We start from the raw sequence: 24,932 nt of genomic DNA, 5'->3' as shown, positions 1-24,932 counted from the left end.
AGTAGAAGCAGAACAGTGAGGCGTGGGCCTTTTATTTCTACTGGACGTCGTGGCGGAACATACAGTGTGAACACCTTGCCTGTTCAAAGTGGAGCACCAAATGGGCCTAGTGCGCAGAGGACCCACGTACCCTGCAGCGGCCCTGATGCGACCTTCACCAATGTAAGACCACGTGTGCCTTGCTGCCCTCAGCCGCTGCATAGTCTATCCTATCTACGTATACTACTACTCGCCTTCTGACCGGGGTCCCTCTCTCTATCCTGCCCGCTTGTCCTTCCATTCATTCCGCCTTCCCGATCCAGTTGTGGCTAGCTTTCAGCGCTGCCCATCTCCAATGCATATCATTAATCTCTAGAGCTGTCCTAGATTTACCAGCCTCACCTGGAGCGCGTGTCAGCCTTTCCAGAGGCCAGGTGTCCTACCAAATCATGTCCTCAGGCGTTCACCTTATTTGCGGGTCGCTTAACCATTTCTAATCAACATCGGCAAATGGGGCAGCATCCTTCGTACTTGTCCCCATGCTCGGCCCGCAACAATCCCGCTATCGTTACGAGAACCTCGAGGGCCTAATGATGTGCTCAAGAGCTGACAGCTATTAAAAGCAATTTAATTCGTAAAAAGACACGTGGAGACTACTCTCCAGATAAGAGCAACGTATGCCATTGAGACCGGTACTTGGCGCCTTCAAAAGCCATCTTCTTGAGCAAGCCCATTGCAGTTCTTGAGCTAAGGCCTTGTCTAGTCGTGGCATAAGTACGCGTCTGTCAGAATCCATTGGATACGCAGACACCGCCTTTGGTGATCTTCTACATCTCGACCTTGTTTTCTTATTCAAACAAAGGTACATTCGGGTCCCCATGTCGACGGTGTAGGTCTGCACAGTGCGAAGAAGAAGTCACGGTGACAGGCGTTACAGTACGCGACAGATCATGCGGTAGGGATTCAGCCTTCAAACACACTTCAACGCATGTATGAGAGTGGGCACGAACCATGTTGTTTTCTGACGCTACATGAGCGCCGCCTGTCAGACTTCAACTCTGGCGTTACTAGAGACATGTCACTTTTAGTACTAAGTACCAGTTTCAGAAGCGCATGGACTTTATTGTCCAACAGGGTCAGCGAAAAAAAGTTGCGTTGCTTACCATGGTGGGAACACCAACCCCCAATCCCCCAAATTAGCGACTTCTACTCCTCTCCGCTTCCCCATCACCCCCATCGCCCCCATTTCCCCATCCCCAAAGCCATCAGCTTTGTCAGATAACATCATGGGATTATATGTGCCTTGCCGCGGCGCAATACAATGACGTCTCTTGCTTGCCTTCATACCAACCAGATTGTTCGTCGTTAGATTCGCCGCGGAGGAGCCCCGCCCGGCTTGCCCAAACCGTTCACCCCGCAATCGCACATAACACACGTAGTCCGCCGGGCGTTGTGGTCTGCGGCACGTGTGTCGAGGTCAATGGACGCCAAATCAGTTTCCACCGGATAAATGGGCAGAACTGCCGTTATCGATCTCTACCACCTACGCTCATTGGCTACGACTCGCGCATAGCTCCATCTTGATGTCTAGGTTTGTAAACTATAAGACTGTTGAACGTCGTTCTACTTTGCAAGTTGTTTTGCACTTCTTATCTCGTAGTCTGTTTTACTTTAATAGTCCGCCGGCAACGAGCAATACTACTATATTTCAGAAAGAAACCAGATCAAAGTGAAAGAAAAAGATGGCGGACGTAGAAGAGCAGCATAAGCTTTCGCAAGATCAAATCGACTTCTTTATGGAAAATGGATGGCTCAAGTTGAGCAACTGCTTCACACGAGAGCAGGCCGATAAACTGCAAGAAACCCTTTGGACGAGACTGGGCATGGATCCAAACGACATGTCAACATGGTGAGTTTGCTATCCTCACTCTACTTCTCTCCTTGCAATCCGGATGTGTTATATATACATGTGTGTTTTTGCAGAACATGATCCCAAAAGCCAACCCAACTAACCCCCCACATCCAGGCACACGGAACGCACAAACATGCCCTTCTTCCACGAATTCCCCGTCTCGACCTTCGCCCCGAAAGCCTGGGCCGGCATCTGCAACCTCCTCGGCGGCTCCGCGCGCGTCGACTCCAACGCCTCGACCTGGAAAGACGGCTTTATCGTCAATCTCGGCACACCTTCCGGCCACAACACCGTCGTGCGCCCCCAGGACCTGCCGCAGTGGCACGTCGATGGCGACTTCTTCGTCCACTACCTCGATAGCCCCGAGCAAGCTCTCCTCGTCATCCCCTTGTGGACTGATATCGTACCGGGCGGTGGTGGCACCTATATTTGTCCAGCCGCTATACCGCATGTGGCCAAGCATTTGTACGAGAATCCAGACGGCGTGAGTCCGCGTATGACGCCTCGGGCGCAGAATCCAGACTTTGTCGAGGAAAAACATCTGGATTGGTTTAATAATCTCGCTGCTAGCATGCCTGACGATGCGTTTGTGGAAGCCACAGGCGTGGTCGGCGATGTGTACCTATTGCATCCGCTAATGCTGCATGCGGCGTCGAATAACCAACTACGTAATGTGAGGGTTATTACGAATCCGCCTGTTAGCGTCAAAGAGCCGTTTGTGTTTGATCGGCCGGATGGAAATTATAGTGTTGTGGAGAGGAAGACGATGAAGGCGTTGGGGAAGGAGCGGCTTGAGGGTTTCAAGATTACGGGGCCCAGACAGATGGTTGTGCCGGAGAGAGTGCGGATTCAGGAGGAGATGAAGAAGAAGGAAGAGGAGAGGCTGCGGAAGTTGAAGGAGAGTGCGGGGTTGGATGGGGGCAAGGAGGAGGTGAAGCAGGTTGCTACTGCGGCTTAAACATGAAAATCGTTTCCAGGATGTAGGATATGATTTGAATATTATATTTACATTATTTCTTGGGTTCTAATTGTATTTTGCTACGAGTAATATCGCGTTTTCTCATCCCTGCATAAGGTCTATCATGATGTTTTAGTTTCCAGTCCACCAAACATAGTTGTTGGTTTCCTCTGGGGTGTCATAGATGAGCTTGCTGCTCGAGTTCTCTGGCCTCTCAGGGAAGACGTTGAAGTCGATATCCCAGACCTTGAGGTCCTTGGCCTTGACGGTGGAGCCCTCCTCGGCCCAGATGCCGAATCCAGTGCTGTCAGTGCGGGCAGGGTAGATACGGGTCGTGAGCCAGAAGCGGTCGTTCACGTGGATCTCGACCAGGGAGCCATCAACAAAGATGTCCATGTGCAGAGACTCGGTGGTACCGTTGGCGAAAGTGTACGGGTAGAAGTAGCCGAGCATGGTGTAGTTGGCAAACTCGACAATCGTAGATGAGTGCGAACGGTCGACGTTGATGGTATAGTTCTCAGGGCTGTACCACACAACGGTCTGCTCCTCGTGATTGGGCGACTGCGCAATAACGACACCAGCAGGGCCGGTGAAGTCGGAAAGGGTAACCTGGAGATGCATGTGGCTGGTACCGTTGCCGGAGACGTCTCCACTAGCGCAACCATCCTTGCCGTCAATGACTTGAGGCTCCGAGCCATTGTGGAGAGCTTCGATAATCTCGGGCAGAGGGCGGGCACCAAGAGTGTATCCCGTAAAAGTACCGTTACCGTGCTCGACAACACGAGTGTTGCCCTTGGTAGTCAACTGCGAGTCGTTGTTGACCAGGTGGCTGGTCTTGATGACGTACATTTCCCGAGGAATGGCCATAGCGCCTTGGTATCCTGTCTGAGTAATGGCAAAGTTATTGTTCTCCTCGTTAGCCCAGCCCCATTGGATGCGTCGGTCGTTCTTCGAGTCCACAAAGCTGGTTACAGCGTAGAGCAGTCCGGAGTCGATCGCACCACCGGCAACTGGAGTGAATTCGACCGAGCCATTTTCACGCTTGTTGACTTGTCCCTCGTTCCAGAGACCCCATTGCGCACGTGGATGCCAGGTAAGATTTCCACCCTCAGTACCCATGAGTACGTAGTAGTGAACATCATCATCCTCGTCGTTCAGAGAGAAAAAGTTTGATCTGGCACAGTCAGCTTTGAGTCAACGCTGTTTCCTCCGTCAATACTTACACCTCAAAGTTGAAGCCGTATGTTCCAGTCTCGAGCAGAGAACCAAGAGTTTCGTTTCTCTTTGGCTCCCAGAGAGCACCCAAGAAAGTCCAGTCAGTCAGGTTGTTTGCAGGGGCGCTGTAGAAGGGAATGCGGCCACCGCCATTCTCTCCCTTGATGCCGGAGCCCATGGCCATGTACCAGTGTGGCTCCTCGTGTCCAAGGAGAGCATCCATTTCTGGCCAAGGCTGGCGCAAGTCAGTAGATGTTACATGCATAGTCCAATTGACATAATCATACCTCAACGAAGGGATCACGCCATCCAGTAATGTTCCAGCCCTCTGGCGGGTGGGACAAGATGGGGTTTCCAGCATACTGCTCCCAAGTCTCACCACCATCCTTGGAAATGGCAATGCTCTGCTTCTCGGTTCCGGGGATATAAGGGATAGCCCAGTTGGTAGGCAAATGCTGCACCGAAGTGTAGAAGTTGATGAGCGTACCGTCCTGCTCACCATGGAGGTTGTACGGTTGGCCACTGCCGGAAAAGATGCCCAAACCGTAGTAGCTCGAGTTTCGGGAGTCAGGGTTGGGTCCAGTGCCGAGAGACTGAGCTTGGTCATTTTCCCAACCTCCAACATCAGTCCACGTGATCATATCCTTGGAGGTGGCATGGCCCCAAGAGATATTGCCCCAGTTCACGTGGTTGGGGTGCCATTGGTAATGCAAATGGTACGTCTTTGTCGTAGGATCGTACATCATACCGCATGGGTCATTTAGCCATCCAGCGGGCCCACTGAAATGGTAGGTCGGGCGCCATCTGGTGAAGAGGGTGTTATTACCCAAACCTTGGATAATGTCTGCAGTCAGCACAGCGGGCAACTCCTGTGCACCGACAGCAGACAGGGTGCCGAGTGCAAGGCTCAGAAGAGGGGAAGAGCGAAACATCGTGCTCGGAGATAGATGATGTCGACACTATAGATAGTTAGTCGCTTCGTACATAAAAGCTCTGTCTCATAACTTTGTTCGTAGTATCTGGCTTTCGAACAGAGGATACGTAGAGGGAGCTTGAATCGCAATTTGGAGGCAATGGGAACATACCGGGATAATGGGCTGGCCGTTCGATACCGAAACTTCACAGCAGGAATGCAGACCTTTATATACATATTTGTTCCTGACGGACTAAAACTCCCCACTTGCCTGACCTGGTATACGATCATGCTAGCGAGATCCAAGACCATCTCGTCGTCGCTCAGACAGTCTTGGTGCGCACCCGTTCTGGGGCTACGAGTCAATAGTGTTGGTTGGGCAGATACTATGGGGACCAGGATGCAGTCGTTAGCCTGGAAGGATCCCCGCATAGTTGCCATGCTCGAGCCCCATATTTCTCCACATATGGTAGAAGGCGGCCGTATTACCGAACTTTGTTCGCGCGGGTTAGTGACTGCATCATGTATTTTCCTTTCTCACAGCGGCACAAGAGACCGCGACGAACCTCAAGATGCGGATATCTCTCCGAATGTCCCTGTGATGCCTGGATTTAGTTCATAATGAAGAAAAGTTTTCTTCAAGCCACAACGTAGCGTAGGGTTTAAATCACCGAAAACGGACCTTGGAAAGTGTGGAGTCCATTGCGACCGAGTAACCTCCCGAGATCCAGGTCGCCATGCGGACGCAGCCCAGATGGCGCAACGGTGCCGGCAAAAAAAGCAGGGAAATGCTCGCATTTTGTGGAGATGGCCTGCGGAGGCGCAGCCGCCTCACAGGAACGATCGTGGGGAGGGACGGGTTGCTTCAATGGAATGCCCAGACCGTGTGCTATTCGTCTAGGGCAGTGCGGGATGACATTCGACGGCTATGTCGAATTGGTGCGCGAGATAATGCAGGTGAGCATTCAGGAGAACATTCAGGAGAAAATCCATGAGTGGCAAGAACATGGTGTCACGAACAGTGCCCAGCGCAGTATTTGCACATATGACATGTGTTCATGCGTATGCCCAGAGGCTGTACTGTGTACACCATAGCCGAGAGATGGGTGTCGCAATGCCGATGCTGCGGGCTAGCGGCGGACCAACGTCATCACCGACGCGACCAATCACAAGTGTTCCCACTCCGACCACGTTTCCTTCGCCAATGTAAGCATTGCTGCAACGCGACACCATCACTACTTCGTGAATGGGACTTCTCAACTCTCAGATGGGGGCACGCAGTATTTGCTAGTTTTTCGATCGCTTCGATACAGCACGATGGGCCGACTTAAGCTCTACGTCACGGTAAAAACGCCTCCCCCTCACTGACAGTACATGCCAATGCTCACATGCCTAGGGCTCGGCCGTTATGGCCAACATCGTGCTTATGCGCGCGTACTATGAGCGTCCAAACTTCTATTCGGCTGCCGTCTACATTTCCCAGAGCACCGGCTCTTTGATGTTCTTGGTCAACCTGATGCTCATTGTAGCTGCGAGCGTTGGCTATGGACTACAGCGGCTCTTCTACGGACCTCTCCGGCCCATCGAGACGGAGCAGCTGTACGACAAGGCATGGTTTGCTGTCAGTGAGACATTGTTGGCTATGACAATTTTCAGAGACGATATCGGTATATGGTTCTTTACAATGTTCCTCTGCTTGCTTGCGGGCAAGGTTTGGCAGTGGATTGGAGAGGGACGAGTCGAGTTCCTGGAACAACAACCGCCAGCGAACCCAAGACTGTTCCACACTCGTTTGATGAGCTCCCTGCTGCTCTCGGTCGGTTTCGACATCTTCATGATGCAATACTGTATCGACTCAATCCTCTCTGAGGCCCGGCCTGGCGTCATGGTCATGTTTGGTTTCGAATACGTCCTCCTAGCTATCGCATCGATATCGACCTTGTTGCGATACTCACTCTCACTCGTCGAACTGTTCATGACACAGCGCCAGGAAAGGGCACGTGAGGAAGCCCGCAGGATCGCCAGCGAGCTAGCACGTCAACAAGCTGCAGCTGGTGGAACTGAAGCGCCTGTCGAGGTGGACGATGATGACGATGAGGGTGATGTACCCGGGTGGGAAGAAAAGGGCCGCTGGGTCTTCTACCTGGATCTAGCGACAGACTTTGTCAAGTCAGTCGTGTACATGGGCTTCTTCATCATTCTCATGACATTCTACGGCATTCCTATTCATATCATGAGGGATTTGTTCATGTCTCTTCGGTCTTTGATCAAGAGAATTAACGATTTCGTCCAGTACCGAAACGCAACTCGCGACATGAACACACGGTACCCCGATGCGACAGCCGAAGAACTTGAGCGAGAGAATACCTGCATTGTTTGCCGTGAAGAGATGCGACCGTGGAATCAGCCTGGTGCGGATGGCGCGCAGCAGGGCCGCAGGATGGATGAGCGACAACGCCCAAAGAAACTCCCATGCGGTCACATCTTACACTTTAGCTGTCTGCGTAGTTGGCTCGAGAGGCAGCAAGTGTGTCCAACGTGCCGCAGACCTGTTCTTACTTCGGCAGCCACTCCCAACACTCAACGCAACAACCAGGCCAACCAAGGGCAACAAGGACAACAGAACCTACCGAATCGCGAGGCACTACAGGCAATGTTTGGGGGGAATGCACAGCAAGGCGGCTTTGGCGGACATCAAGGTGGTGCTGGAGGGCAGCAAGGACAGGGTCAGCCAGCAGCACCCCAGGATGGTAGACCAGCAAACGGGCCTGCAGGCAATATGCGCGTGTTCAACTTGGGCCCACTCAGGATAGCCCTCGGGAATATCCGGGTGCCACCAGGGCAGCATGACAATGCTGCTGTGCAAAACGCAATTCAGCAGATGCGACAGCAGGCTGTAGCAAACAACACGGCGCAGAACGCAGGTCAGCAAAATGTACCTTCCGGTCAACCAACCTTTGGACAAGGCATCACTGCGAATTTTCCCACTGGGCCGATACCAGGAGCTGTTGCACTGCATCCGGCCGATATTCAAACAGACATTCTACGCATACAACAGAACATCATTGAATCGATGCGACAGCTCAACGCGCAACACGAGCAACTTGAGGTTATTCACCGGCTTCTTGACGAACTGAGCCGCCTCCGGCAAGCATCTGGGGTGACAGGGGCAACCGGTCAAGAACTACCACCTATTGCGCCGTTGAATGGACCCAACATGAACACATTTGTACCACAAGCCTATTTCGCCAGGGGACCGGTTCTGCGACAGGGCGATGCAGGTGTGCCAGAGGGTCTGACGTTGCCAGAAGGGTGGACGCTGAGGCCGATGGCACTAGCGCCACGGCCCGGACATGAGGGTGGCACAATACCAGCATCACCACATACAGAACGGTCAGGCCAAGACAGGGCTCCGTTGGCAGAGCAGACACAGTCAGCACCGGCAGCAGCAGAGTCTGGAGCAGATGTGTCTCTGGCTGGCAATGCGACGTCTCCGGGTCAAGCAGGGGCATCGGCAGTGAGGACGAGCACTTGTCAGCAAGCATCTCACTCTTCACCGAAGGCTGCGGAGCCTAGCAGTCTTGAGTCTAGCTGGAGTTTCGGTAACGTGGGGGAGAGGGCAGAAGCCGAAGGGTCGAGCTCTGCGGTTGGAGCCAGCAGTTCAGAAGGGCAGGCGGCGACGCGGAGAAGGGTGACTGTGGAGGATGGCGAAGACAGCGAGCAGTGAGGGGTAGAGTGCAGAAAGGTAGGGCGATCAAGGACGTGTACTGTGTATTGCATAGCGAGGCGTTTTGGGTGTGTACTGTAGTAGGTTTGGCGAAGGGGAGAGAGTGCCCTGTTGCTCAATAGAGCACGACAGGGCCCCCCTGCGAAATGCCACTTCATCTCTCTTGGCAACGGAGGCCCACCGCATGTCTTGACAGTGTTTTCACCTTTTGTCGCGAGAATGAGGCAATGGTGGGCCAACGAGGGCAGGACGAGCGTTGCTGCACCCCACACGCAGCCTCGATGGTATGATGGCAGGAACCCACTGAGGGCCACGACACAGCGGCCGGATGTTTCATGCAGGTGTTGATGTTTACTTTGTTGTTCCCATGTCGCCGCACGTGTAGACGAGCGGTCTCGACGTCTCGAGTCGGCTCCGAGGCCAGGGTCCACTAAAGCTGACCGATGTAGCTAGCGCCAGTTGGGTGGCCAATCAGCGGCGCGGACTCATGGCGGGCCAGCACACCCGGCGGCTACCAGCAGCACTCGGCTCGAAAACGGCGGCGTTGGCGGTGCTCCAGGCTTTCAATGTCGCCCAGTAACAGACGCAGGAACGCTGAAGCTGGTGCACACCCACGGGCAACCAGGCGTCGGTGCAGGCCAAGGGTTGGGCGGCCAGCGGGATAAAGTAAAGAGCCCCCGTCGCTGGGCGGCCATGTTGACGGCGACTTGACTCGACTCGACTCGACTAAACACAACTTAAGGCTAACCTGGGTGATCTGGCTTGCAGACTTGCAGATGACTCTTCATTCACCCTCGCTAATGGATGCTTAGACCGCACTTTGTTTTCCTCTAGAATATTGTATACCTATCGTGCGTTTCCCTCTCTTTCTCTTCAGTTCCACTCTGCTTTGCATTCCATGGCCGTCAAATTAGACAGTGTAGGTACGCGAGCTGCGCCTAGGCCCGACGAGACCGAGGTATCAAGCTGCGTCGCCGGTATCATAGACGCCTTCACAAATGGTTTCAACATCTTCAAGCGCCTGCGCGAAAGAAGAAAAAAGCGCAAGTCTTCACGCAAGGACAGCGACTCATCCGATGCAACCAGCTCTGCTGAGCACCAGCTCTCCAAGAGCTTACGAAGAGGGCCCGTTGAGGTGGCGGAGAAGTATGTTGAATGCTACCAAAGCAGTATCGGCGCGCGTTTCGCAAAGGGCGATGGTGAGTACTACTAGAACAACAACTTCAAAAAAAAAAGACAATGGCATTGTACGATATGCTAACAGCCAGACAGCCATTGCACACGCAGCCCTTGCAGAGACATTGATCAAACTAAACACAGGCCTTGTTGCCATCATTGCATCTTTTCTCGACCATGAGCACAAAAACGGAAAGAGCCACCTAGACCTAGACTACAAGTCGCTGACCCACCTTTCCGACGCCTCCCGCCGTGAGGCTCTGCTCAGCCTAACCCAACTCTACCTGCGACTAAGCCAGGCCCACGCCCAGATCCACAGAATCGCTGCTGCTGTCTGTCTACGCTGTGGAACTACCAAACATCATGACTGCTCCTCACGCAGCGCCAGCCCCGAGAAGGAGCGGAAGAAGCGGTCAAGCTCTTCGGCTACCCGCACACGCTCCCTCGGCCCAGTAGTCACCCGCATGCCCATCAGACAAGGACGCACCAGTCATCCTCACCTTGCCATGATGAGGCCAAGGGCAAGTCGCAAGGCTACTTCATCAAGCAACAGCTCTAGTGCGGTCAAGTCAACCTCCAGCTCATCCCGCACTACTTCACCCATGTCCTCTCCCCAGCCAAAGAAACTTCAAATGGCTTCGCCTGAGCTAAAGAAGGCCCACACAGCACCCCAATTGCCTCTGTATGTGCCTGTCGATCCTCTGGAGCTTCAGACCACTGGCGTCTTCAAGGGCACCCTAGGCAGTGCCCCAACAAAGACCAGCCGTGTCAAGCAACGCGTTGATTCCTTCCAAGATCCACGTGAGCCATGGCCTCAGGAACATCTCTCCCATACCATCACCAAATCCCCTACGCCAAAGCCAGTCCCGGTATCAAAGCCTGCCGTAGCACCAAAGCCCGTCGCAGCACCAAAGCGTGCCCCGACACCAAAACATGTTCACGAACCTACCCCCAAACTTCCAACATTTGCTCCTGCGCCCCGCCGGTCTGCCACTCCCACTCCCACTGCTTCTGCTTCTGCGTCTGCGCCACCCAAACCTCCTGTTCCATCCAAGCCAGAGTATCTAACTCCACCACCACTACTTGACCACGCCCCCGCAACCATCCACTTCAGACGCCGCATGGAAAAGAACACACCCTCCTGCTACACCTTTGCCTCCGACAGCACAAAGATGGGAGAGATTCCTCAGCGAAAATGGTCTAGCCCCTTTGATTTTGAAAAGGCAGAACGTCTCAATGCTGAAGCTGCCCTCAGTGGTTACCCCAATCCACTGCTCAGTGCTGACAAAACCGAGAAGAGGAAGAAGCGCTTCGGCTTCATGCGTCGTGGCGAAGCCTAAACAAAACAACCTTTTGAGAGCTTGTTGATCGAGCTGCCTCTGATTGGTTGCTTGTATAACAACTATTTTTCTTCTTGTCATATTATTGGTTTTGCACTTTTTTTTCTTTCCTACTTTACTTTTCATGTTTCATTGGCGTTCGGTTGGCTTTTGGATTTCTTCTCTCAATCTCCTGTGGCGACTTGCCCTGCATTTCTCCATTGCTGCTTTTTTTTTCTTTCCTTCTCTCTCTCCTCTCTCCACCATCTGGCCGTTGGAGGCCCGGTAATGATGCTTTTTACGATTCTCACGATAACGAACTCGACGAAGGTTATGTCCTTTTCCTTTTGTTTGTTGTCGATTTTCCATATACCCAACTATATACCCATGATCCTTTTTTGGGATTTCTCTCGCGAGTTACTTACATAATATTGGCTTTTCGGTATATCGGGTATTAGGAAACTTAATTAGAATTTAACCTTTTTGGCGATGGTCGCCAACATAAAAAATACTTGCAAGACTTAGAATGTGTGATGACTATGATTTGTATTTTTGAGATTCAATCTTAGTGCTGGCGCTTCGGGCCATTTGTTTATCCTCTGCTCATGCATCCGTTGACTTGCCATATCACTCAAGACTAAGATTAACATTCTATTCTCCAAGTGTAATAGATCAGTAATCATAGTGTCCTCGCCCGTGGATGCTGATGTAAACATGAGCAATCAACATGTGTGGCACATTAAGCATACCGTTTAGGGCTACTCGGTTAACGAACCCAAATATGGCTGCACCCATGATCAGATGAAAGAAGACCTAGCTTTCTATTGGCAGATTCTCTCGTATTCCCGGACGCCGTCGTTCACCGGAAGCTCTACTGCCTGTTTCCTGGCGCTCGGCAAAGGCACGTCACGGGATAGGTTCTAGACGCCTTAACGAAGCGCCAGCTGCTGAACCTCGCCGACACGTGGCATCGATAGCCGAAGTTTTAGAGCTAGGGGTGCGCCACTGAACAAAGCAAGTTTACCAAGGTTTCGCGGTGAACTTGAATGAGGCTGAGAGGTGTAGTGTGGGCTGCAGCATCTAGGCGGGAGCAGCCGCGCTAGCGGCTGCAATTGGACTAGTTTCTTTTTTTCTCGATTCTCCCCTTACAACCAAACATTCTGAAGCATCGTTCATCCAATCACCTCCACCCCTTTTGCTTAACCCCGAATTATCCACACAATGCCTGGAGCACACGATGCTACGAGAAAACGCAAAGCCGAGTCAGGCGAGCGGCAAGCTGGAGGTAACAAACGAGCCAAGGTATGTGTGTTTTTTTCTTTTTTTCGTAAGACGGCGACATCTATGCCTGTCTTTGCAGCCTTGGCTTCACGATGCCATTTTCGTTCTGCAGCTGCAGTTTTGTTTCACAGAACCTGACTTTAATTACCTAGGGTAAGAAAAATTGGGAGATGCCCAGGAGAGACATGTCAAATCGCGCCATCCAAGCTGGGGACGCTGGCATATGGGCCACGTGCTCCATGAAGAAGGAAGCCAAATCCGTGGCTGATCTAAGAGATTTATTCCAAGAAGTGAGCCATTGCTTGATGCGCCAGCAACCGCATATTGTAGTGTTGAAAATGCTGATATTCGGTGACAGTACGCTACCAAATTGTATGGGACGACTGAATCTAGCGAAACAGCTGCAGATGACGATTCTGATTCCGAGGGAGGAGATATTGAGGCTCAGATCAACAAAGAGCTTGCCGACATGCGCAATCCAACTACCAAGCCATTGTTTACATCAGTCAAGCTTGACACTCAATGCTGTAAGAGTACCGTAGCATCTCCTCTTACCAGTACTGACCTTACAAGTGGTGTTTTTCAGGACTCGATCGCCATTGGAACCTGTGTCTTTTGTCCACAAAATTTGCCAAGATATTGCGGATGGTGCCCAGCCGAGAAATTTGAGCTACGTGAAGCGACTAACACCTATTACTGCAACCGAGAAAGCCACTCCCCAGGGTCTCGAGAGTGTTGCGAAACAAGTTTTGGCGCCTCACTTCCATGGACCGGATCAAGCGGGGAAAAAGGTTAGCCTGACCTATCGGTGTCGAATGACGCAGCATTTCCATTCAAAGCTTCTCGCTAATGTAGGGTGATCCCAGTTCGCTATACGACCATCAATTCGCAATAACAAGGAGTTCCTGAGAGACGATGTTATCAAAACGATTGCAGCTACAGTAGGCCCGGGCCACAAGGTCGACCTGAAGGGATATGATTTGCTCATAATCGTGGAGATTTACCAGGTACGAGATGGCTGCGTGGGGAGGTTAGTAAGATTTTAACAGCCGCTTACTCGTGACAGAACGTCATTGGCATGAGCGTAGTAGGCCCCGATTTTGAGAAACTCAAACGCTTCAATATTGAGGAGTTACGCCAGCCAATATCCTCCACTGCTCCAGAGACGACAAAGGACGGCAGCAAAATCACTGAAAGCAAAGAAGATGAGTGATCGCATACGAATCAATCGGCATGTTCTATGGACTGTCACTTTCAGGCCAAGACGCTAGCGCATCAATGTCCATAAACAACAAATCCTCCGACTGTGGCTATTGTGGCTTGGAGGTGGAGTAGCACATGTGAAACACCGGAAGGCCTTGTATGACTATGTGAAGAGCATAGCTGCTATGTAAGTGCTGACTCCACGCGTCAGCTCTTTGTTGCGACTCGTCTCCGACATATCGGATTTACACATCAGCTTCACGGACGGGTTGAAGGCCCATCACACCAATGACGGAAGGGTATCTGATATGGTCAAGGATGGTTGAAGGGCTCTACCCTGATGCAAAAGACGCCACGTCAATGTTGACTCTGTATCAATTGTTAACATCACGCTGATCGTAATACCTTCTCCTCATAACCTACACAATATTCAAAAATCCATCGATTCCATCTCCAATTTCATCAGCATGTACTAAGCGGCATTAATGACTTATGCGCCTTCTGTCCTCTGGTACCCATGACAAATTCTGGATTCCGATAGGCGATCTATCTACCTAGAAGCTAACCGTTTTTAGTCAACATTGACGAACGCTCCTCGCGCCACACCAGCATCTAAACGAACGCCTCTCGCGTCCTTGTTCATCCTGATATTCGCATATGCTAGTTTAGGCACTAGTAGAACGGTACTTGCATAACGGGTGCCGTACACGTATGAATGCCCCATAGGGCTGTTCAGCCCAAGAGCATGTAGCTGAAAGCATGGCCAACATGGCTTACACACGTGCTCAATTTGTCAATGTGCTGATGTATATTCGCGAGAGAATAGCCGAATAAAGCCACTTTTAGGACTAGATTCTCCTGCAGTGAGTGGTTTTTATTACACTTGATCTTGCTCGGGTTCCTCTAGTGATGGTCTTATTTCCGGTCCTTCACCGGACAGTAGTCGGGCATCGATTACGATGAGTTTAAAAAAGGAAAGGCACAGATGATGTTATAGACACGAATCATTCATTTTGCTCGGGCCGGTCCATGGCAGGGAGCAACTAGAAGCGCTTGGAGCATCTGTGGTGTGAAATGGCGCTAAACCTCCCGCCTGAACCTAGTACATGGGTAGTGAGCGGCTGATGATACATAATGCATCACCCCCCGCGACATGCTGTCATTTACAAACCCCCCAATATGAGCCGTGGCACTTATGCTGTGAAGCCTATTCGGTCCTCTACATCCACATCTTCGTCTTCGACATCGTCTGCGTCTTCATCTCTGTCAAGAGCGTCTATCCAGACTACCGTCACTACACTCGACACCTCGAGCATACAACGACTGATTCGAACAGTATATCGATCGTCAAAAGTCACAGTTCAACAGGTGGAAGTAATCCAAGGCTATCTTGGGCAGATATACATCACTAGACTTGCAGATGGCAACAGTCTGGTGCTCAAGTGCCCACCAGCACACAATGTTCGACTCCTCCGCCACGAGAAACACATTCTGGATACCGAACGCAAGACACTCGAGATGATCTGCGAATACACCCGAATACCCGTTCCACAACTCATCACATACGACACTCACAGCTCAACACTCGGGCGGCCGTTTCTCCTAATGAGCCACATACCCGGCCGGCGACTCTCAGAACTCGCACCGTACCTTACCCCCAGCGAACGCAATGCAATCGATCACACCATGGGCATGCACCTGCGCTCGCTGACGGCACTATCAGCGCCCCAATTCGGGCAGGCCCACCGCGTCTTGGCCAAGAAAGGCAGTACGACCTGGCGCGAAGCGTTCCTCGGACTGCTCGAGTCGACGCTGCGCGACGCAGAAGACATGCTGGTCAACCTGCATTCGGAGAGCATCCGCTACTGGATCGGCAAGCACGCGCACCATTTGGATAAAGTGACGGAGCCGCGCCTCGTCGCGCCCAATGTGTGCAACGCGGATAATATTTTGCTCGACGAGCATACCAGGCTCGTTGTTGGCCTCGTCGGCTTCTCCAATATCATCTGGGGGGATCCACTTATGAGCGGCGGTATGGCGGACGCTAGTGAGGCGTTTTTGACGGGCTTGGGTGAGTGTGGGCCGAGGACAGGGTCTGCACAGGTTAGGGTTTTGATGTGAGTTCTCTTTTTGCTACATTTCTTCCGTAGTATAAACTGCGAGTATAGTACGCCCGGATTCAGATTTACCCCGAACTCCCCCTCCCCCCATCCCATTCCAACCTCGACTTTAGTTCACTCGACGGGGTTTCACAAAAACTGACAGAGATAAAAAAAAATTCTAGATACAGGATTTACAGGGCTACGCTGCGTCTTGTGGCACACCACTATCGGCTGCATGACGGCACTGACGAGCTTGATGCACGCCGCGAGTTGAGCACTGCGCTCAACTTGCTTGCGGCTGTCTGATATGATTGTGGAATCTTACGAATCAGGGCAAAGGACAAAGCCCTCCATGGGGTAAGACGCAAGAGAGACAAGAGGACGGCAGAAGAGAGGACTGGGGGGAGGGGTGCGTGTGTGTGCTTTGACGTAGCGTTGCATATTCGATGTAATTTTCAATTGGCGTTTCAGCAGGCGAGTCAGCCGCTGGCATGGTCATGCGTAAGTGTTGTCCAGGGAATCGGGCGTTTTTTGTCTCTATTTCTTAGACGGGTCGGATAAAGGGCTGGGTTGCTATGTACTTCATTGCTAGGATAGATGGGGTTTGGGCGTTTTCCAGGGCGTATGTATGAGGAGGGTTTGGAAAGAAGTCTTATTTTTTTTTTAAAGTTTGTATGCGATATGCAGCCGTTGTTGTGTGTACCTGGCGACTGGATTAAAGAGCGAGATGGAGAGAAGGGAGGACAAAAAATATGCAACATGCATGTATGTGTGCATGCGCGTGTGCTTGCTTCCCTCTCTCCCGCAGTGCAGTCCACCGTTTCCGTCATGTACCCACGCGCATTACCCGCTTCACAGAAAGGAGCATATGCTTTCACGGATAACACGTACGGGTTACGTAGTCAAGAAGGGGGGAAACTTGAACTGAGCGATGTAACGGTACTTGACTTTACTGGGGGTTTCGTATACGCAGAATTTCGGGAGCCCCGACCACCTGCCATTTCCACATACCCGGGATTGTTCTCCAAAGTCTGTCTAATTGCCGTCGTATGACAGCATGGCACACACATCAGACAAACCATTACAACAAAACATAAAGCTTACACCGTATCCTTCCTCCCCTCCTTCCCTGCCACCCCCTACTCGCTAATCCCTCATCACAATCAGGGCTACTAAGCCGATTCTGCAAGAACCCCCATATACCGATCAAATAGTTGAATCTCCGCTACGGAGTCCCCCCATGCTAGTCCCTAGCCCCCTAGCCCGTTGCCATGCTCGCTTCTCGGGACGCCGGTACCGCTCAGAGGTCCAGAAGCACAAGAAAACGAGCAGGGCTAGGCGAACGTTTAAGATTCCGGGGCACCAATACGAAGGACGAAAAGGCAAATAGAAAACAACTGAGAGGAGCAATGATTGACCATTTCTTCCTCCCACGCCGTTCCTGTTCTTTTTTACCCATGGCTATGGTAAGTGATACCGGGCCAAGACACAAATCCTTTGCACCAAACGCAAGGAAGCGGTCGAACATGGGCGAAGAGATGGAGAGGGGGGGCATAGTACACCGCTATGTAGCATACGCATACGTACGCCCCGCATCATCAACCACTCCCACCATCCACCATCCACCAACCACTTCCCCAAGTCCCTCGCTCTCGCACTCGCCCGAACTCGCTTCCTCTGAACACAAATGCAAAACGCGGCCATACCCACGCGCCCATAGTCCGTAGTCCTCCAACCCTTCCCCACCAATCACTCCTAAACCACCCTTCCTGCGCGTCCACCGCAATCGCAATCGCTCAAAAGGCAAAGGAAGAAAAAAAATCGCCTACCCCTGCTCTCTCCCCTCCCCACTTCTTATGCTACCACTCCTCGCTCACCCATACCCCGGTCTCCCTTCCTCTTCTTTCTAGAAAACATACACGCGGGTCGCTGGTGTCCCCCTTAGCGCGCGCTCTTCCCACATCGTCATCATCCTCATCAGCATCATCGTCAACCCTTGTTTTCCTCTTTTCCATTTCGGTAAACCGACATACCCAGCGTAACTCTCATATCATCATCATCATCATCATCCTAAAACCCGATAATACCATTTAATCCCACCCCCTCCACGAATTCCTTAAATCATACTAATAAACCCCATTCCTTAAATTGAAATCGCTGGTAGGAAAAAAAACCAAGGAGTAACTAAACCCATAACCTTTTTTTTTGATTCAAGACTTGGAAGCGGGAATAAAACATACATGCATCAGCAGCCCCCTCCCCCCCTCCCCTTCAAGAACACACAGCAAAAAAAATCGACAAGGGTGGGCGGGTAAGTAGTCAGTTTTGGAGCGAGCGAGCGAGCGAGCGAGCGGTGGGGAACGAAAGGTCGCCCCGGTCGCAGCCAGGCGAGGCGAGGATGGGTAGCCGGGTGGGTGGGTTCTTTTCTTTCGCTAGATTATACCCAGTTGGGATTAGTGTGGGTAGGGGTTAGCGAGCGAGGTGGGAGGGGTGGGTGGGCAGGTGGTGAGTGCCCAGGTTGAGTGGGTGGGGGGGAGAGGAAAGGGGATGGAATGATGGATGGAGGGTTTGGGCATTGGAAGGTTGGGAAGGGTAAGGGTAGGGTTAGGTAGGGCGGTTGTGGTTGGTGGGTTGGTTGGTCGTGGATGCTAGGGGTCCTGGTTTATGTTACTTCCTGCAGATATGTGTCTATAGTGGCGCTTTTCGGATAATTTGTCTAGAGGCGTTTTGGTTGGTCCTGCGGTTGGAAAATGGGTGGTTATATCGTGAGTTAATTTTTTTTTTGACTTCGCATTGCCGCTGGTTCCGCATCTTTGGTTATGGAAGTGAATGCGTGCGGAGTTCTGTTTCGCTTTACCCCCCATTGTTGAAATGCATACGTATAGTTTATATTGTGGACTCGCTTTTACTTAAGAGAAGTGGTATGGATGGAGGAAGGTGATGTAATGTAGTTGCGGGTTAGACGTGTCAAGGTGGGTGCTCAACAAGAGATAACGGGAAAGCCTTTTATTTTTTTACATTCTATTACAGAAGGTATCTTCAACACTGTTATCACCCCAAAGACGGTCGTGTCATTGCAATATACTTCATGTCCATCTTTCCCAGCCTATAGGTTTAAAAATGCCAAAGCAGAGTTGTGGCACGCATAAAAGACCAGCCTTGCACAAGTTTTGTTTACACTGCTCGTTGCCAATTTGTCACCTGGACCACGAGTATTATAATGAATATTGTCACCAGTGCAGAAGCAGCTGAAATATCTAGTAGACTGAGCATGTCTAGGAACTGAAGATATTACATCCACGTCACATCACACCACTGATTCACTTGAGAAACTCATCCAACTCCTCCACATGCCAACACAAGTTACAGAACAAAGCCGAGGTACACGATTACCCAGAAAAGACAGTTTGCTCTGCCAAGGACGAAACACGCTCAGGACAAGGTGATACAGGGTTCCATTCGATAAATGTGACGTATCACAAGCACACCTACAATTGACTGCCAATGCATGCCAACTCATCCAAGCTCATACCCCTTCAACCCACAACCCGCAAGTCCGTGCCGTTCGCTCAGGCCAACATAGTCTGTTTAGAAGTGAAATGATGTGCCGAACTCCGGTGCCGAAAGAACTTGCTGTGGTCGCTTCCCGGCGCCTTGAATGGCCAATTCATATACGCATCCAACATTTCTGTAATCATCTCCGGCGTGAGCAACCTGACTCTAAAGTGATCCATTTGCAGCCTCCCGCCCTTGTCTGGGTCCCTTAAGGTCGGGCAATTTTCCATGATATCGCGAAGTCCGTGCTGCATCTTATCGAGGGCTTCGGGAATGGTGTCCGAGGGATTAGCGTAGAGCCCGTGTATAAAGTCATGCAGCCAATCGTAATAATCGTGATATTCTGCGGTGGGCTGTGGAATAGGCTCGGTGGAGATGAGAGAGAGACGATTTGTGGGCCAAGCTTCGTTGTTATACATGGTGAGTGGTTCGAAGGGACGAGAATCCCACTGAACACGAGGCGCAGGGGGTGCCCGTAGAGCCAGGCGGTCGTCGAGCTCGGTAGCTGGAGCGCGAGCATAGTTGAGCGGCATTTTTTTGTTCGCCTCCTCCCAGCTGGCGTTTAGCTCTTCCAACTTTGCCATTTCCGCGTCTTTTTGGGGCTCATCCTTCATGCGGAGAATCTTGCCTTCGAGTTCATATATGGCCTCACCAATATCGGCTATCGCTTCAATTTGTGATTTAAGCCTTTGGGTGAAATTGACCTGTGCACAATCTGCAAGATATTTACGAATTCGATCCTTGGCAGGATGGTCTTCAGGCACCATGTTCTTGCGCATCCTGGAATCTTTTCCTTTGGAAATTTCGATATTAGGATATTGCTGTCGTATGAATTTTTCGGTTTCATAGTGTTCAATAAGTCCTTCACTCAGTAGACCGGTGGTCGACTTTCCCGCTAGTTGTTGCTCATGGAGATACTCTTGTATCTCGCCACTTTTAATCATGCCTGTGCCATTCGAGATGCGCTCAATATCGGCAGCAAACTCATGGATAAGATCGCGCCGATGCGGTGGAAGCTCCATGCCTAGTTCTTTACCTCTTCTCAGAGCACGAATAGTGCTCTCAATGGCATATTGAGGTTCACGTCCTGAAGATCCTTTGCCCAATCTGCGCGGAGTTTGGGTCCCGTTCACAAATACTTGGATGTTGTGAGACATCTCCATGAATCGATTCGTTTTGTACATCGTGCTGATAGAATCAGCCATTGAAGTACCAAAATCCTCTTGTTGCACCCAGAAAAGTGTGCGAACAAGACCGTAGGCATGGAACAGCTCGTTGCTCCGAGCAGCAGCACTGAGGTGGTAATGAACTTGCTTGGCCATCGAGTCAAACCCAAGACCGGTCATGGGAGGGTCCCAAACCAGAGACCCTGTCACCAGTAGTGTGTTGTTCGGTTCTTGAGCCTTTGGATCGCGTGAATCTCGTATCGTCTGTTGAGGAAAGACCCCCTCGGCGACCATGTCGGTGTATGTGTTGAGATCAGTCGGATCTTTCTCTATGAGCGAGTACTTGGAGTCGGGCGCGCTAAGCAAAGGTTCGAGGAAGTCCTTGAATCTATCGAAGCGGGGCTCGAGCAGCACATGGCTTCGTGGCTGAAGGTAGTCGTGAAGCTTCTGTGACCAGAGCCCAGCGCCAGGATTGATGTCGAGGATGTCACAGCCCTTGTGCTTTTCCAAGGTGGGGCCAGCGTAGTTGATCACATCATCTATACAGATTTTGCATCAGTATCAGCCTAGTTAATTGTATGCTCTAAAGAGGGCGCGACGTACCACACAGATCAGGACTTACAATTTGTGCTCTGACGTGAACGCCGCCAGACTTGGCCGAGGGACCTGTGTTTGCGCCTCTCTTTCTCTTGACTTTGGGTTCGAGGGATGGGTGTATCAATTCCTTCATGGTGTGGCTCAAGGGATACTTCTCATCTGTCGCCAGCTTCTCTTCGGACCAGTAACTCTGCACACCCTTTGGGCGCCCACGCTTGCCAACATTTTTGGCGGTAACAAAGCGCGTCTGGCCCTGTGGCAGAAGAGATATATGTGATCGCCATATGTTGCGCGATATCGTCGGGCGTATGCGAATCATCAAGGCGTGCGATGGGTTAATTGATCCGCTCTGCCATAAAGTTGTATGCCGCGGGGATTTGCATCACTTTGAGATAACGCGCTTATCTACACGTGATCACGCGTGCTATAGCAGCCCTGTGACTTGTCTATATGCCCCACTTGTGTAGCTTGCCAAATAATGGTCATGGTCACGTCAGAGAATAGGAGGACAGAAAAAAAAGCTACCTGTTTCATTAGATAACGCAGCTCGCTTAGTGGTATGCAATGCAGTTGTCTCAGAACAGAAGGTGGCTCCACCCAGGACAGCGCACAATGAGGCCTCCAACGCGGCTACAATATGTAGTGTACGTTACCCCTCCGTTTCACCATGACACAGACATCCCATAGCAATATTCTCATCATAGGTGCCGGATCATGGGGGTGTTCAATTGCCCTCGAGCTCGCCCGGCGTGGCTACACTTCCATCACTGTACTGGACGGCAGCCCATTCCCTTCTGCCATCTCGGCTGGCAACGACTTGAACAAGATTGCCGAAGAAGCAAACGAGCCATCTGACTCTGACAGCAATGAGGACTACTTCTGGAACCGCATAACTCAACTTTCAATGGACGCTTGGAAATACGACCCCGTTTTCTCATCCTTCTACCATGATACTGGCTTCATCATGGCAGCTGTAGGCGACGAAGCATACAAACGTTGCGTGGAGTATGCAAAAGGAGAGAAGATCACACCAACGGCGCTCAATACCAAAGAGGACTTCCGGCTTACGATGCCAAAGCACGTGCTGCAGGGCGAGCTTGCAGGCTGGAGAGGATTCTGGAAGAAAAGCGGCGCAGGCTGGGTGTTTGCGAGTGGCGCTCTGAAGGCCATGTACAATGAGGCAGTAAGATTTGGTGTGAGCTTTGTAACAGGAACCACAGGAAAAGTTCAGGAATTACTCTACAACTCAGACAAGAGTCATGTCACAGGAGTGAGGGTCGTAGATGGTACCGAGTATGCAGCGAAGCAGACCATACTGGCAGCCGGCGCAAACAGCGACCTGCTTGTGGACTTTGAGCAGCAACTTCGACCTACAGCCTGGACACTGGCACACATACCTCTCTCCGTCGAGGAGGTAAAGGGTTACCGTAACTTACCCGTACTGTATGGCGTAGATCGAGGCTTCTTCATTGAGCCAGACATCGAAAACCACGAGATGAAGCTCTGCGACGAACACCCGGGTTACATAAATCCGATTTACAACAATGGCAAGATGCGGTCCGTTCCGTTTGCCCGTCATCAAATTCCCAAGGACTCCGAATCACGTATGCGTCTTCTTCTTTCAGAGACAATGCCACAACTCTCCGAACGCAGCTTCAGCTTCGCACGTATATGTTGGGACGCAGATACAGTTGATCGTGTGTTTCTCATTGACAGGCATCCCGTGATATCAAACTTGATTGTTGCCGTTGGAGGTTCTGGAAACGGATTCATGGCATGTCCTGCCATTGGATCACTGGTCGCTGACGTGATTGAAAATAAGGGAGAAGAGAGGTTGAGGAAGGCAATGAGATGGCGACCAGAGATAAGCGTAGAACGAGATTGGTGGGATACGCAGGGCAGGTACGGCGGTCGTGACAAAGTGATGGATTTTCGAGATGTGGAAGAGTGGACTCCAGCAACTGCGTAAAATGTCTGTCTGAGGTCAGCGCAACAGAAATTGCGTCACCTCAAGTTCAAGGTCAGCATTGCTTGTGTTACAATCGCCTCTCAGATCTGGAAGTATACTCACTGGGACTTGCACCAATGCAGAGGATGATGTGCAGACAAGTACCAGGAATCAACCAGATTGAAGCAAACAATGACAAAAAGCTAGGTTCCTCTATCTTCTGTTCTTTTTGTTTAGGAGTTCTACTCATTGTGCACTGCAGGCGGGGTCAAAGCTTCAGAGTACGGTTTGTGCCAATTGTGTGCTTGATGTTGAACTTTGTCATTGCACAATCAACTGCCGAGTCCAAAAACCTTGCGGTACAGCACTGTGACATATTCCGAAGGGTACGTTTCCGATGGAACCGGAGCTCAGAGCTTGGGCTAAGCCCACTGCGGTCCGAACTCTGCACTTTGTTAGTGTAGGGACCCTAGTACGATCGGGAGTTGTTTCTTACACGCTCACCGACGCGGCACTGCTACTACGCAGGGAATATAATTTCGGCGGCCCCGCAGTAAGGAGGACATTGATGCCTGGTTTCCAAGTAGGTAATACCAAAGATGGGTTTGTGTTTCGGCGCCGTGAGGAATGAGATTGAGGCTGTGCGGGAAAGATGAACACCGCCACGTTTCACCGCTACCATGACGTTTCCACCTTGATTTTCCTGTATTAAGATGAGTCTTAAAAGGCGGTGGTGTCTAATAATAGGATGTAGTGGCGGTAGAGCCGATTCTGCGTTGAGAGACTGAAAGAGGTTGGGAATGACGAGATCGAGATAGTCAATCTGATAAATTCGGAGCTTGATTGGCTACTTAGAAAAAGTCTCTATTCGACAATCCGGTAAAGTATTCGAGTCTAGAATACAACTGTATTGACTTTGACGGCAGTTTGACTTTGGGTTCCTCTGTGATTGAACCGTTGACGAAGCGTTTGTAGACATGCGGTGTCTACGCAGCAAGAATCCAAGATTGTGATGAGTGATGTCGTCAGGATCATCGGCGCTATGAGGGGTCCTTAAGCAGATAGTCTTGGCATCAAGTAATTCTTTTTTGTCTGCGCAGTACGCATCCACTGATATGACATGGAGATGGCAGTTCCATACTGGTCATTCAGCCATGTCTGAGCACGAAAAAAGAAACCTGGACAAGAGTTTCGGGGTTCTTGAAGTGGCCTGACTATGACCACAGAGCCATTGTGGGAAGCCTGAAGACGGACCGCGTTCTTTCTGTTTCTTGCTTGAGATCATCACTTGTGGACAGTATGCCATAGCCGCTCGGGGCCGATACGGCTCAGGGTACATGCTAGCGGGTGTTGTGTTGGTTGGGAGACTGGGTATATTGCAATGAGGACTATCCATACGATGGCCAGGGCCAGACACATGTCCCTTGAGCCTAGGCATCACCTCGGGAGCACTATGGTGCTGAACTGTCAAGTCAGCCTTACTCTAGTCTTGATATGCCAGTCCCCTGGAGACAAGAGACAGTGCCCTGATTGTGGAGCGTTCCAAGATTAGTAACTCCCGAAGCACTGGCCTGCAAGGGCGGATGAGGTCAGTGATGGGTACGTTGGTATGTGCACATTGTTGCGGGCTGTGTGGTGGATATGTGGAGGGCGAAGAGTTGTATAGGCAACGGGATGGAGTAGAGTAGAGTAGGTGTAGTAAGCTAGTGTTGGGGTTGTTGGGCTGGCAGGAGCAGAGGGGGGTAGTAAGGAAGGGGCGAGAGTATAGCACTTGCCCTTGCCCTTGGTCTCGCCCTTGCCCTCGCACTCACCATCAAGTCAAGTCACTTTGATCCTATGGTAGGTTCGACGGGCGTATCTTGACCCCGCGCCGTCGTGCGC

At 51.3% G+C, this 24,932-nt stretch overlaps 9 protein-coding genes across 9 annotated transcripts; 7 read left to right on the top strand and 2 right to left on the bottom strand.

Annotated features, from left to right (window-relative positions):
- Nucleotides 1–1,721: 1,721 nt before the first annotated feature.
- COCVIDRAFT_33349 (hypothetical protein) lies at nt 1,722–2,849 on the top strand (the record flags this gene model as incomplete). The annotated part of the gene is made up of 2 exons (XM_014706263.1): nt 1,722–1,888; nt 2,006–2,849. 2 exons carry the CDS (start codon nt 1,722–1,724, stop codon nt 2,847–2,849), a joined length of 1,011 nt encoding a protein of 336 aa, XP_014561749.1.
- A 132-nt stretch (nt 2,850–2,981) lies between these two features.
- On the bottom strand, nt 2,982–4,996 carry COCVIDRAFT_11765 (glycoside hydrolase family 32 protein; the record flags this gene model as incomplete). Its single annotated transcript, XM_014706159.1, has 3 exons — nt 2,982–4,023; nt 4,073–4,299; nt 4,352–4,996. The coding sequence occupies 3 exons, from the start codon at nt 4,994–4,996 to the stop codon at nt 2,982–2,984; spliced, it is 1,914 nt and encodes a 637-aa protein (XP_014561645.1).
- A 1,298-nt stretch (nt 4,997–6,294) lies between these two features.
- Nucleotides 6,295–8,704, top strand: COCVIDRAFT_22318 (hypothetical protein; the record flags this gene model as incomplete). Its single annotated transcript, XM_014706185.1, has 2 exons — nt 6,295–6,321; nt 6,374–8,704. 2 exons carry the CDS (start codon nt 6,295–6,297, stop codon nt 8,702–8,704), a joined length of 2,358 nt encoding a protein of 785 aa, XP_014561671.1.
- Nucleotides 8,705–9,602: 898 nt separating this feature from the next.
- Nucleotides 9,603–11,220, top strand: COCVIDRAFT_86041 (hypothetical protein; the record flags this gene model as incomplete). The annotated part of the gene is made up of 3 exons (XM_014706262.1): nt 9,603–9,903; nt 9,977–10,743; nt 10,777–11,220. The coding sequence occupies 3 exons, from the start codon at nt 9,603–9,605 to the stop codon at nt 11,218–11,220; spliced, it is 1,512 nt and encodes a 503-aa protein (XP_014561748.1).
- A 1,200-nt stretch (nt 11,221–12,420) lies between these two features.
- Nucleotides 12,421–13,693, top strand: COCVIDRAFT_11762 (hypothetical protein; the record flags this gene model as incomplete). Its single annotated transcript, XM_014706158.1, has 6 exons — nt 12,421–12,501; nt 12,633–12,770; nt 12,839–13,007; nt 13,054–13,271; nt 13,347–13,487; nt 13,547–13,693. 6 exons carry the CDS (start codon nt 12,421–12,423, stop codon nt 13,691–13,693), a joined length of 894 nt encoding a protein of 297 aa, XP_014561644.1.
- Nucleotides 13,694–14,817: 1,124 nt separating this feature from the next.
- Nucleotides 14,818–16,091, top strand: COCVIDRAFT_11761 (hypothetical protein; the record flags this gene model as incomplete). Its single annotated transcript, XM_014706157.1, has 2 exons — nt 14,818–15,800; nt 15,983–16,091. The coding sequence occupies 2 exons, from the start codon at nt 14,818–14,820 to the stop codon at nt 16,089–16,091; spliced, it is 1,092 nt and encodes a 363-aa protein (XP_014561643.1).
- Nucleotides 16,092–19,354: 3,263 nt separating this feature from the next.
- COCVIDRAFT_33343 (hypothetical protein) lies at nt 19,355–21,422 on the bottom strand (the record flags this gene model as incomplete). The annotated part of the gene is made up of 2 exons (XM_014706261.1): nt 19,355–21,045; nt 21,110–21,422. 2 exons carry the CDS (start codon nt 21,420–21,422, stop codon nt 19,355–19,357), a joined length of 2,004 nt encoding a protein of 667 aa, XP_014561747.1.
- Nucleotides 21,423–21,770: 348 nt separating this feature from the next.
- On the top strand, nt 21,771–23,072 carry COCVIDRAFT_11759 (hypothetical protein; the record flags this gene model as incomplete). The annotated part of the gene is made up of 1 exon (XM_014706156.1): nt 21,771–23,072. The coding sequence occupies one exon, from the start codon at nt 21,771–21,773 to the stop codon at nt 23,070–23,072; it is 1,302 nt and encodes a 433-aa protein (XP_014561642.1).
- Nucleotides 23,073–23,200: 128 nt separating this feature from the next.
- On the top strand, nt 23,201–23,510 carry COCVIDRAFT_86018 (hypothetical protein; the record flags this gene model as incomplete). Its single annotated transcript, XM_014706260.1, has 2 exons — nt 23,201–23,441; nt 23,479–23,510. The coding sequence occupies 2 exons, from the start codon at nt 23,201–23,203 to the stop codon at nt 23,508–23,510; spliced, it is 273 nt and encodes a 90-aa protein (XP_014561746.1).
- Nucleotides 23,511–24,932: the final 1,422 nt, after the last annotated feature.

This window comes from Bipolaris victoriae (genome assembly GCF_000527765.1).
Source record: "Bipolaris victoriae FI3 unplaced genomic scaffold scaffold_4, whole genome shotgun sequence".
NCBI classification, from domain to species: Eukaryota; Fungi; Ascomycota; class Dothideomycetes; order Pleosporales; family Pleosporaceae; genus Bipolaris; species Bipolaris victoriae.
Note: the sequence above shows the minus strand (reverse complement) of the source record. Positions and strands in the feature narration are given on the sequence as shown.